This window comes from Hibiscus syriacus, unplaced genomic scaffold (assembly GCF_006381635.1).
Source record: "Hibiscus syriacus cultivar Baekdansim isolate YM2019G1 unplaced genomic scaffold, ASM638163v2 tig00006666_pilon, whole genome shotgun sequence".
Classification (NCBI taxonomy): domain Eukaryota; kingdom Viridiplantae; phylum Streptophyta; class Magnoliopsida; order Malvales; family Malvaceae; genus Hibiscus; species Hibiscus syriacus.
Window position 1 is genome coordinate 86,885 of NW_024062106.1, and position 12,162 is coordinate 99,046.

Below are 12,162 nucleotides of genomic sequence, written 5' to 3' on the forward strand. Positions count from 1 at the left end.
TCGGTTTCGGTTTTTATTATTATTCTGTCTGGAAATTTTTAAAGCGATTGGATTTGGAGGTAAGATTTTGATATCTCAACACTCTATAATTCTCTGATCAATTTGTTTTTTAGTTCAATTCTCTTTATGAAGTATCGGCGTTACGGTTATTTCTGGGAAATTTAAAAGGATACATTGGCCTGTTCGATAAATTTCTCAAATTGAATTTGTTATTCGATTATTAGTTGATTATACTTCATAGTTGTTTTGTTTTGGCTATCGTTCGAGTGTTATTTTTTATTAAATTTATCCCCTTTCTAGAATAATAGTTTGTGTGTCAAGTGCTTGCTATTATCCTGTAGTTTTTCATAAATTTAAAATCCGACTGGAAAGATGAAATAAATAGTTGTCACTCGTTTGTGAATTGTGAGATATATATATCTACACACATATATTTTGCTAAAATATCTCTCCTTCACCTTGGAGGTGTTACTACCCTTATTGAACTGAATACTGATTGTGTTTAGTGAATCTTGATATTATATATGGTGAAAGAATCTGAGAAGGTTGTTTTTTTAGCTGCTTTTAGGTTTTATTGAGGCTGTGATATTTAGGCAGTGAAGAGAAAATTATTAGCAGACATGAACGCTATTGAAACGAGGGGACCTTCTCTCACAGGGTATCAACATAGGAAGATAATGTGGATCTAAATGTTCCTCCCTGTGATATTAGAGAACAGGCTGACCTCGAGGAAGTGGTCAGCTATTCGATAGAGCCTGTGCTACTGATATCATTGATGTTGAAGCTGTTGAAGATGATGTAATTGAATCTTCTGCTACAGAATTTGCAGAGGTTTGCTTCTCTTGTTCAATATTTTTTTTTCTTCTCTTTAACTGTATGTGACATCTGTTTTATGGATTCGTTTCAATCATGGGTGTTAATAATTCTAGGCTTAGAACAGGCTGACCTCGAGGAAGTGGTCAGCTATTCGATAGAGCCTGTGCTACCTGATATCATTGATGTTGAAGCTGTTGAAGATGATGTAATTGAATCTTCTGCTACAGAATTTGCAGAGGTTTGCTTCTCTTGTTCAATATTTTTTTTTCTTCTCTTTAACTGTATGTGACATCTGTTTTTATGGATTCGTTTCAATCATGGGTGTTACTAATTCCTAGGATTTTATGTCAGGCTAAAAATAATTCTAGGAGGAGCAGAAGGATCGTTGTTGACATAGATTCAGGTAGTTCAATTTATGAGGGAAGAATGTTTATAATATTTCCATTGTGTTGCAGAAGAATGATGTTATGCTGGTTGCTTAACAAAATCTTGTTTTGATGCACCATTGCACCTTGCAAATTCAGTCTATTTATCTGCATGGGGTCAAAATATTTCTTGTTAATTTCAAGCAGTATGATAAGAAAAAATATATGACCTTAACTGAGGTAGATGCTATTGCTTGGCAACATTTTGGTCCATTCCAATCTTATGTTATGTGATTGCCCAGGTCAACCAGTTTAGAGAATGCTGGTTCTTTGTTTCATTCATTTATCAAACCCTAGATTACTCTCTGAAGTTGATGTATCTCACTTCTCTCTCCTTCCAGGGTGTCCGGCTAGGTCAACTACTAATAATCAGAACAAACGTAGAAGACTTAATCCGAGCCAAACAGTTATCAATTGTGATCATTACATTAATTTGGAAAGCACACCACAGTCTATTGTAAGAGCTCTTGCATCTGTTCATTATTAGAAAGATGTAATCTAATATTTTCAAGGAAATCTACAAGTTTGGCTGGTTATCTAGGACATTGTGATTGGAGATCTCTTTTTATTTTTGTCCATGCCTGTGTTCTCACAGTGATGCATGGGTTAAGGAAATTTTAATTCTCATTAACTATTCTGTCGGCAGGTCAAGGAAATCATAAAGCCGCAACCACCCCCACAGAAACCAACCTTCAACTGTCCAATTTGCATGGGTTCATTCACTGAGGAGATGTCAACAAGGTGTGGGCACATATTCTGCAAGGCATGCATTAAAACTGCATTAGCTGTGCGGCGCAAATGCCCAACTTGCAGAAAAAGGGTCGTCGTGAAGGAACTAATCAGGGTCTTCCTTCCATCAGCTAGTTAAATATGAGCTCTATGCCCAACTAGTAAGTAAGTTAATGTTCTATATCTTTATTTATAGTTAAATTTCAATTAGTGAAAGAGAATGAATCATAGGTTATAAAGTGAATTATGTTTGAACAATGGATACTCCATTGTGGAAGACGTGGAGCTTGGTGATTTTCCTTGTAGTCTTTTGATATATGGCAGCTTTGTCAATGCTATTTTTTGTTCTTTTAAATGATGTTCTTATGATGATTGCTTTATTTCAGGGATAATTCAAATTGCCCTTGAATGGAGTTGGCATGTCAATGGAACAAAACTTTGAAGGGAAATGTTACTAGTGCCTTTTGGTACATGCCCTAACAGCAAAAAGAAGAAAATATCAAAATTCAATAAGCCTAACTAGTGCCTATAGGCACTGCTTAAGCAAATCCTTCTTTGAATATTGGAATATTTTACATGTTTTGAACTCTGTTTGAGCAGATAATCTATTTGATTAGTTATCTAAGCAGTTTTTTTTTAATTCCCCTAAGCCCGAATCTTCATACGGTATCGATACTCAAATGGTTGCCATTGATACTACAGTTTTAAAATGACGAGTATTGTTCTCTTAATATGCTTGAGTATCGATACTGTCATTTGGGTAAAATATCACGGCTAAAATTTTTGTGATTTCCCAAGTCAGTAGCATATTTGGTATTGCTACCAATACTTGAACTTTGAATATCTATTCCAGGTATGAAAAGCTACCTTGAACCATAAGTTATCAACACTTGACTTGCTTGATAAGTAATATAGTTTAAGTGATTCAAACTGGTTATAATCTATTGGTAAGTTATTATGTCTTGATTGTGCCACTAAGGACCTGATATTATTATAATTATCATATTGCATCAGACTTCCTAATTAGTTTATTTAGGCTCTGATTAATCAAACAATTGAAGGTTGTTGCTCTGGCGATTATGCAAGTTGGATATCTGGTGAATCTGAAAATTTGTTTAGTGCAAAATCACTATACTGGATATCAATCCCCCTAATATACACACTTCATGCCCGTTTACAATGAAACATGTAACAGCATAAACCATCCCCTTTCTAATTGGTTTATTAGGCAATAACCGCTCTGATAATGCAGAGTCTTCATCTATGCATAGAAGATGTCAAAGCTACTTACCAGAATTGTGCCTGAAAATGCAATTGGATAAGCAATGTGGTTACTTGGATCAATGATGAGAACAACATGGCATGGTGGCTGAATGTTTTTTCCCCTTCTTGAATGTCTGCACGGTGTCTCAACAAATTACTTTGCAGTAAATGCAGATAATGAAAGAAATTTTGGTATACATATATTTGTTGATGGCCTTTTAGCATCATTAAAACATCCATCTCGGGAATGAATGACCGATGCTTTGGCGTTGTTTGGTTGGGGCTGCTCTGAGTTGTTTCGTTTCGTCCTGAATAGGAGGCCGTAGGGCTGTAGTAGTCGTTACTTTGAGAAGTTGCCCTTGTGAGTAAGTCTTTTTCCATGAATAAAGTTCCTCTGCTTTTCTAGCAATGCCCTGCAAGCCGACGGGTTTCTTTGAGCAGTTCCCATCTTGTGTAACCCCACAACTTTGGCTCCTTCCAACCTGCTGAATTTCCCTTCTCTCGGACTTGTGTAGTTTCGACTCTCGGCAGTCTCGGCAGAGTACATGATCTCCCCCTCACTGCTGTACCCATTACATCTCGGGATGTTCTACTGGAGATGAACTAGATTGGACCTCACTTTGGCCCCGTTTACAGATGCCATTGAGCCAACATCAGCATCCTCACTGGGACTTGCATGTAGTCTATTCTTGATTTGATCTTCTTCTCTCAGTTGGCTTTCTGAAGGAACTCCTTCAAATCATTCTCACCTGAATTTGGAAGCTCTTGTTGGCAGGCAGCGAAACTACAGCAGTTTTCACAACCCTGGGGAAATTTACATCCAAAAGTTGGATTTGGCTGGTCTCTTTCTTCCTAAGAAGGACGAGATCAACTTTGGCGATTCATATATTTCAGGAGTTGGGATTCCTTGTACATGCACAGCATGTGGATCAGAACATGGCGTCTCTTCTTCATGAGTGATCACTCCAGCAGAATGCTTGGTTCTGGTGATCCTTACCTTTTGTGATTATATTTGACGAAGATGGAATTTTGTCATTATCATCTCTGGTTGATTTACAGACCTGGCGCATTGTGAAGGATGCAGAAGTATGCTCACTCTTCTGCTCCGAAGCATCAACCTAATAATTGGTAGCTTGGGTTTGGTAACTTCATCAAGACTATCTTCCCAATGCTGGTTAACCAATCACAAATGACGGAATGGGAATACCGAACCACGTAAGAGTATCTTTTACACGATGATGATGATGAAGAAGTCATGGACGACTTGGTATTAGGAGAGGTTGCTAGCTTCATAGGATCACAGATCATAAATGCAAGGTTCCCATGCGAATCAAATCCGGCTGAGCCAGGGTTCCAAATTATTCCATAAGTTGAAAGTTTTATGAGATTGTCTGTGGCATCACCACCTTCCCTTCACCTACTGTTACTTCTTGTTTCTCGGTGTAACCTAGAAGGTAAACAGCACTTCCTAGATATAAATTTGGTTTAGACGTCTTAAAGTAATGAGGTTGGTGCCCCTGGATATTGATTCTCCATCCAGGGCATCTAAGCCCACTATTGTTAGATCTAAAACAGAGCTGGTAATGAAAAACCTGCATAAGAATGAAGACCATGAGTTAATTTGGGGTGTTGCTAATAAAATTAGAAATATTTCAGGAGATCTGCATCTGTTCTTCTTAGCCCGTGCACAACATCAGTAATCACAGGAGGAACATCAATCAAGCAACTATTAAACCACAAATGGGGCCAACCTAGAGAACAACCTGAACTACATCCACTGGCTACAGCAAGTCGATTAAACAGCAGGGATCAGACTATTTTTCCAACTTCTAATCGAATATCAAGGGTTTACACCGGCTCCGCGACTGTGAATGAACTACCAGGTCATCACCAATAGCCACCTATACTTTATGACTTCCAAAGGGAAGAACTTGCCTCCAATGAAGGGGCATGGGGTTAAAAGGCAAGAAAGCATGTTGCAAAGGAAGTATTACAGTGTTAGGGTTGCATCAAGAGTTAGGTTGAGAGATAGAAGAACTTCCCACTTCAATTATTTATTGATGAGTAATACTCATAGTCACGAGATGAGGCATATCCGCAATTCGGCCCGTACATTGCACCATAATCAACTTCATACATGTGTGCAGGAGGGTCAGTTTGTGCCACATTTCCTGGAACTTCATTATCATCATCGGAGTTGAATTGCGGTGATTCTGGTCAATGAACCGTCCAGTCTCAGGACCATCCGCACCAGGCTCACGAAGCGGTTCTTCTGGTGGAGATGATGGTTCCTCCATGCTCTCCACATTTAGGTCAAAGAACCTACTACTTGCACGCCTTCCCCTTGATCTGGAAGGCATATCGACATTGAGATCGAAAAAGCTCACAGTCGAATGCCTCCCCCTAGAGCTTGAAGCCATCGCGTCAAATAGAAAATGCACAGATGATTGCGTCGATGGCATCTCCATATTAAGGTCAAAGGGATTTGCAGATGATGTCTTCCCCTTGAACTGGACGCAATGTTGCCATACGGATTGTTCGTCGACCTACTTTGGTACATATCGTAAGGAGTTGCGGATGAATGTCTCCCATTATGGCATTAAAATCATACACATTACTGTCGGGCTGTCAACTTGATCAACTTGTTCAGTCAGCCCATAGTGGGAGCTTAATGATTGACCCGAACAACACACACTGAACAAAAGTGCATACATCTCAATAGCGGCGTCTGAATAATTACTTTGCTTCAACCATCATTTCAACATCATCATTATTCGAAGTTCGAACGCTGTATAAGTTAATGGCAACAATGATGTGGGAAATCTATACTGCAACGACGACACTCTTCTACTACTTCCAACATGAATATTCCTCGAAATCTTCGTTATAAGCTCCTCAAGAGTTATGTTTCTCTTGAATGATATTTTAACACGCTCATTTGATACGAAAACAACGTCGGTTTCATCTTCTCGAAATTCACCATCATAATAAACAATAGCTGAAAGTCGCGTCATTATTTGAGTTTAAAAGTGCGGCACTATTCTATCTAAAAAAATGAAACAAACCTGATTTAATAAATTTATATGAACGAACATATAACACAATAAATTTTTTACACATCAACGAAAATAAATTAAATAATATAATTTAATATTATTACCTGCACCGTAAAACTTTTTGACGTATGCTCCCGCTTTCCAATTTTACAAACACAAATTTAATGAAAATTTAGTATAATATTTTTTCAAATAATCATAATAAACAATAAATAAATAAAATTATAACAAAATTACTTTATAACGAAAATCGCAAGAATTTCTAAATAAAATATGAGAAGATTGTCAAAATTATTGACTCGTTAACGGAATTGTTGTATTAATTTATAAGTTGAAGGAGAGATGTGAGAAATTAACCGACGGAGAATGGTATTTATAGCGAGAAAGTTTATACAAAACGAGATACTGCCCGCGCTATATAAAATTATTAGGGTAAAGGTATAGCGCGGTACCTGATCCGTGCTATACCCCTACGTGGCGTATAGCGCGCTGCAGGGGCCGCGCTATTTTCGATTGTAAACCAGAGCAATTGAGGGAAATTACCTGTGAGGAACGAGAGTGGCAGCAACCTCGTTTTGGAGCCGGATCTCGGAGCTCTCCGCAGCAGCTACAGAAGGGAGGTTAACTCGGGTAGTTAATAGAAGATTCCGGTGGATAAGGAATCCGGTAACTGGGATTCCATCACCAGAGGCGCTGTTAATTCTGGCCATTGCCGGAGCTTTACTAGAGAAAATGGTACCCTTCAATCTTTCTGACTTGCTCACTCCTTTGCAGAAACACCATGACTTTCTTAAACCACCCATGTTTCTCTTTTTTCCCTCTTTCTTTTAAATTATCAATGCTTCAACGAGTCGAGAGAAATGGGGTTTGGGTGGTTGTTTTATCAAAGGGCTGGATCTGGAGAGAGTGGCATTGAACTATTCAAGGTGTCGGTGTAGAAAAAGTACTGGAATGCAAAGTGTTTGAAAGTATGCTTCAGTGAGAACAAAAATGGGGAAAATAAAGAGAGCGGGAGAAAGGGGGGGGACGAGATGGTCGTGAAATGAGTAAAGGGCCGTATGGGATGTGGAGGGGTGTCTTTTTGAGCCGGAACCAGATGATCGTGAAATGAGTAAATGGCCGAATGGGATATGGAGGGATGTCTTTCTGAGCAGGAATCTGGCTTTATTGAAAGTGTAAATTACAAATTTGATAACTCAATTTTACTCTTTATTATACTTTAAATCTTTTTAATCTCTCTGATAAATTTAATACATTTGATTTTCTCGGGTTTTCAGTTGTTTTTCATTAATGATATTATAAATATACTTTTATATTGATTTAAAATGACATCGTTTAGATAAAAAATTATTTTTTAAAAACGATATCATTTTAACGTCGTTAACTATTTAACGGTCGAGTGATAAAAAAATCAATATATTAAGTTAAGTGAAAAATTAACAAAATTTAAAGTTTAATTGACAAAATATCGAGTTATTAAAAAAATAAGTACAACATACTTATAAAATGATAAATTTAATTACAAAAATAGATAAAATAATAAATATCAAACGACCATAAAGATTAATCAAAATTGATAGTGTATGGAATGCTGGCTTTGAAAATGTATTAATCGTATGCTATTTTTTATTAATACAATGTGATTATAAAATAATATGTATTTAAAAGATTTATGGTTATCTAATAATAAATATTCAGATATCTATATAGAGGTGATTTTCCCGATATATCACCGGTGATCGGTAATATTACCGATCTAACACCGGTCAGATTATATTTTCCGATCTAACACCCTTAGCAATAAAGCGCGCCCCCTGCACCGCTCTATACGATGATTTGACGCCACGTAGGTATAGCGCGCCCCCTGCACCGCGCTATACGGTGAGGTGACGCCACGTGGGTATAGCGCGGCCCCTGCAGCGCGCTATACATGTATATCTGACACGTGGGGTATAGCGCGGTGCAGGAGGCGCGCTATACCCCTAACTACCGACCCCTCCTCCCTATAAATACCCCCATTCTCAATCAATTTTATTACACCAAATTCTCTCAAATTCCCTAAATTTCTCTCAAATACTCTCTTTTTAAGGTATATTTTATAATATTTTTACTATTATATTTGTACTTTATTTAATATTTTACTAATATAATTCTTTTGCAGATATATAATGGAAGACAGTCTACTTCGCTCGGATGGAAATCATATATCTCTACACTTTGCTGATACGATAACATTTTAACGTTTTAATTTAATTTAAATTATTAGTAATATTTAGTTATTTATTTAATGCATGATTATTATATTAATAATTAAATATCTCGACACTTTGCTAATACGATAACATTTTAACGTTTTAATTTAATTTAAATTATTATTAATAATTAGTTGATTCATTTAATGTATGATTATTAGATTAAGAATTAATTTTTGTAATTATTTCTTTTTAGGAGAAGGACCGTGTATTAGATCCTTTTATTAGGAATCTTAAGTTAGTGATACCCAGTCGTATCTTGCCGTATTTAGTAGAGGCTGGATTCGGTTACATAGGTAGATATCAGGGTCACTGTGAGATAGAGCCAGACCTGATTTCTGCCTTATTAGAGCGGTGGAGGCCGGAGACCCACACATTCCATCTTCCGTGCGGAGAGTGCACGATCACACTTGAGGATGTTTCTATGCACCTGGGGCTTCCGGTGGATGGAGATGTGATATCGGGGATAGCTTCCGGTTCTAGGACTGGTTTGTGTCGGGATAGTCTAGGACGTGTCCCGAAAAATTTTATCGGAGGTAGGATACCGTTAAATTGGTTAGATGCCAATTTTCGGGAGTTGAGCGCAGACGCCTCTGAGGATGAGGTTAAGATGTATGCACGGGCATGCATACTGCAGCTGATAAGAGGGTTGCTGATGCCGGACAAAACGCGCAACCTAGTTCACTGCATGTGGTTGCGACATCTTAGCGACTTTCGTCTCGCCGGATCATTCAGTTGGGGCTCGGCAGTTTTGGCTTTGCTGTACAGGGAGATGTGTGGAGCCACTGACTACAGGCATAATGCTATCGGCGGATGTCTCCTGCTGCTGCAGTCTTGGGCATGGTATCGATTGCCCTTTTTATGTCCCGTTGTGAAGAACCCATTCGTATTTCCACTACTTCTGAGGTAATTATAAAACTGATTTTGTATATTAATAATTTTATACAACGTATAACATATTTTTTTCCTTGAATAGGTGGTCTACTGATAGGAAAAATCATCAGGAGCTACCTGATGATTTAGAAAAGATTAGGGTGCTAATCGATCAGAAGGCTGGCACACATGTATGAATTTTAATGTTTAAAAATCGATTTTAGATTATAGTTATATAATTAGATTATTATTTTGATAAAAATTATATATTATTTGTTTTAGTTTGAATGGTGTCATATTCTACTGATGATGTGAGGGCGGTGATCCCACCTGAGTTGAGGGGTCCATTAGATGTTTGGATGGCGATGGTCCCTCTGATCTGTTATGCGACCATCGAGTGGCACTCCACTGATCGCGTGCTCCGGCAGTTTGGTTGTTTTCAACCAATTCCGGAAGCACCTCGCAATATGGATGAGTTGTATAGCTTAGATAGACGCGGCAAGACAGATACAGATTGGCTGGTGAGGCATCATGAGTGGGTCGTGTTGTGGGAGGATCGACATCGGCGCCTTCCACGTAGAGAGCCCATTTTTACTGACTTCTTGATGTATACTGAGGATTATTATGAGTGGTTCAACAGTAACGGGAAACCGTTCTACTTCCCGAGGATGCACGAGGGAAGACCTTTCCACGACATCGATAGAGACGTTCACCGACACAGCACCATCATCCCCCGACTCGTGGACGGAGAGCATGTGCTTCCGGTTCATCCTCAGCTGCACCAACAGGACCTTCCCAGCAGCCACCGCAGCCATATATGATGCCGCAGCCATATATGATGCCGCCATCGCCTTTCCATTACCAGATGCCACCGCCGCCTTCACTAGGTTTTATGACCCGACTTGGGGTTCATATACTGGATATTTGGCGGGTTCAGCCTCATCACCCATGGCCGCAGTACAGACACCGCCTCCTGTACAGTTTTCACACTCAGCGATGTCTGGGTTTTATGACTTTTCCCAGTTTTCGCAGGCCGGTGGGATAGTCAGTCATACACCTCCAGGGTCCTTATTCTACGGAGGTACTTCATCGTCATCAGCTCCTCATGTACCTGCGTAAAACGACGACAACGACGACGACGACGACGACGATGGTGATGATGATGACAGCGAGGAGTCAGAACCAGTGATACGAAGAAATCCTCCTCGAGACCGACAACCACCGCCCTGCGGAACACATTCGCGTCGCAGGCATCGATAGATTTTGTTTTTTTATTATATTTGTATTTACTTTATTTTGTTAAATTGTAATTTTTTTATTATTTCTCATTTAATACTTACTTTATTTTGTTTTTTAATGTATTTCAGTTCATTTTTTTTATTACCATTTAATATCAGTTATTGTAATTTGATTATCATTTACCATTTAATACTTATTGTTATTAGTTTGTTAAAATTTAATGATTGTGTTTGTTTTTTTAATCTTCATCGGTGATTATCAAATGACATTAACTTTAAGTAAATGCAAATTAAAGTAGAAGAATTATTATTTGATAATAAAATACATCATTTCCTCATCAATTGTTAATTGATGAGGACAGAAGTGGACATGTTTTTCTAGTGTGTCCTGGGTTTCTACAATGGCCACATCTTCTGTCTTGTCTAGATCTTTCTCTAATATCCATATCGCAATGAATTCGATTGGATTTTGGACGACCACGCTCCCTCAATAAACTCGGATTTGGTACAATCGGAAGCCAATCTTGAACCTTATCAAGGTCTTTGTCATTACCTATGGGGGGAAACTCAAATTCATATACCTTAAAAACTTCAGATAGTAGGTATACGGGATCCACAAAATGGTTATAGTCTTAACGTGTATGCGAGCAAGCTGCTATCACATGAGAGCATGGATACTTCAGAGCTTGAAAAAACCCGCAGTCGCACGTTCTGTCCCTTAGATTTACTCTTAACGACACAGCTTCAATCCCTTGAAGAGGTCGCGGTAACTCTGTGACACGAAACATTTCATGCCTTCTAGAGAAGATTGTTACAGACATTTCATTTGATGCAACAATTTTTTTCTGTAGATCTGCAACTAATCTAGGGTGATAGACATGACCGCCTTGCATCCAGGTTTGAGCTTGTTCCCCGAGTTTTGCAAAAAGCACCCCCAAACGAAAATATGTAGTCTTTACCAAAGCCGCTACAGGTAAGTGATGTGCACCCTTTAAGGTTGAATTGATTGCCTCTGCCAAGTTGGTCGTCATGTGTCCATATCGATATCCACCATCATATGCGTTCGTCCACATTTCTTTATCGATGAGGCTGATGTAATCGATCGAGGAAGTAGTTCGTAACCTGATCAAAAATATATAACTTACTAACTTGCTGTCTTTGCAAAATTAAAACGATCGAAAGATAACAAACTTGCTAAGTTTCACTTACCCATGCGTACAATTAATTGACGCTCATCATTCTTCTTGTACCTTCCATGGTAGTTCGCGGCAATGTGTCGAAGACAATACCTATGTTGGACAAAGGATGGTTGCCACATTGGACCCAAAGACTCCATTGCTGCTTTGATCCCAACTCCGCGATCTGAAATGACACAGATGTTTTCCCTCGTGATAACATGTGCACGTAAATTTCGGAGGAAAAAAGCCCAAGAAGCTGTATCTTCTCATTCGACAAGAGCAAAAGCAACTGGAAGAATGTTGCGATTGCCATCTTGGACAACTGCCAATAA

General features: G+C 38.6%; 1 protein-coding gene and 1 pseudogene across 1 annotated transcript; one reads left to right on the top strand and one right to left on the bottom strand.

Moving 5' to 3' along the window:
- Positions 1 to 892: 892 nt before the first annotated feature.
- On the top strand, positions 893 to 2,592 carry LOC120200936 (E3 ubiquitin-protein ligase RNF4-like). Its single transcript, XM_039201651.1, has 5 exons — positions 893 to 1,054; positions 1,168 to 1,219; positions 1,583 to 1,698; positions 1,888 to 2,135; positions 2,357 to 2,592. Exons 1-4 carry the CDS (start codon positions 893 to 895, stop codon positions 2,107 to 2,109), a joined length of 552 nt encoding a protein of 183 aa, XP_039057582.1. The 3' UTR covers positions 2,110 to 2,135; positions 2,357 to 2,592.
- A 981-nt stretch (positions 2,593 to 3,573) lies between these two features.
- On the bottom strand, positions 3,574 to 7,274 carry LOC120200937 (annotated as a pseudogene).
- Positions 7,275 to 12,162: the final 4,888 nt, after the last annotated feature.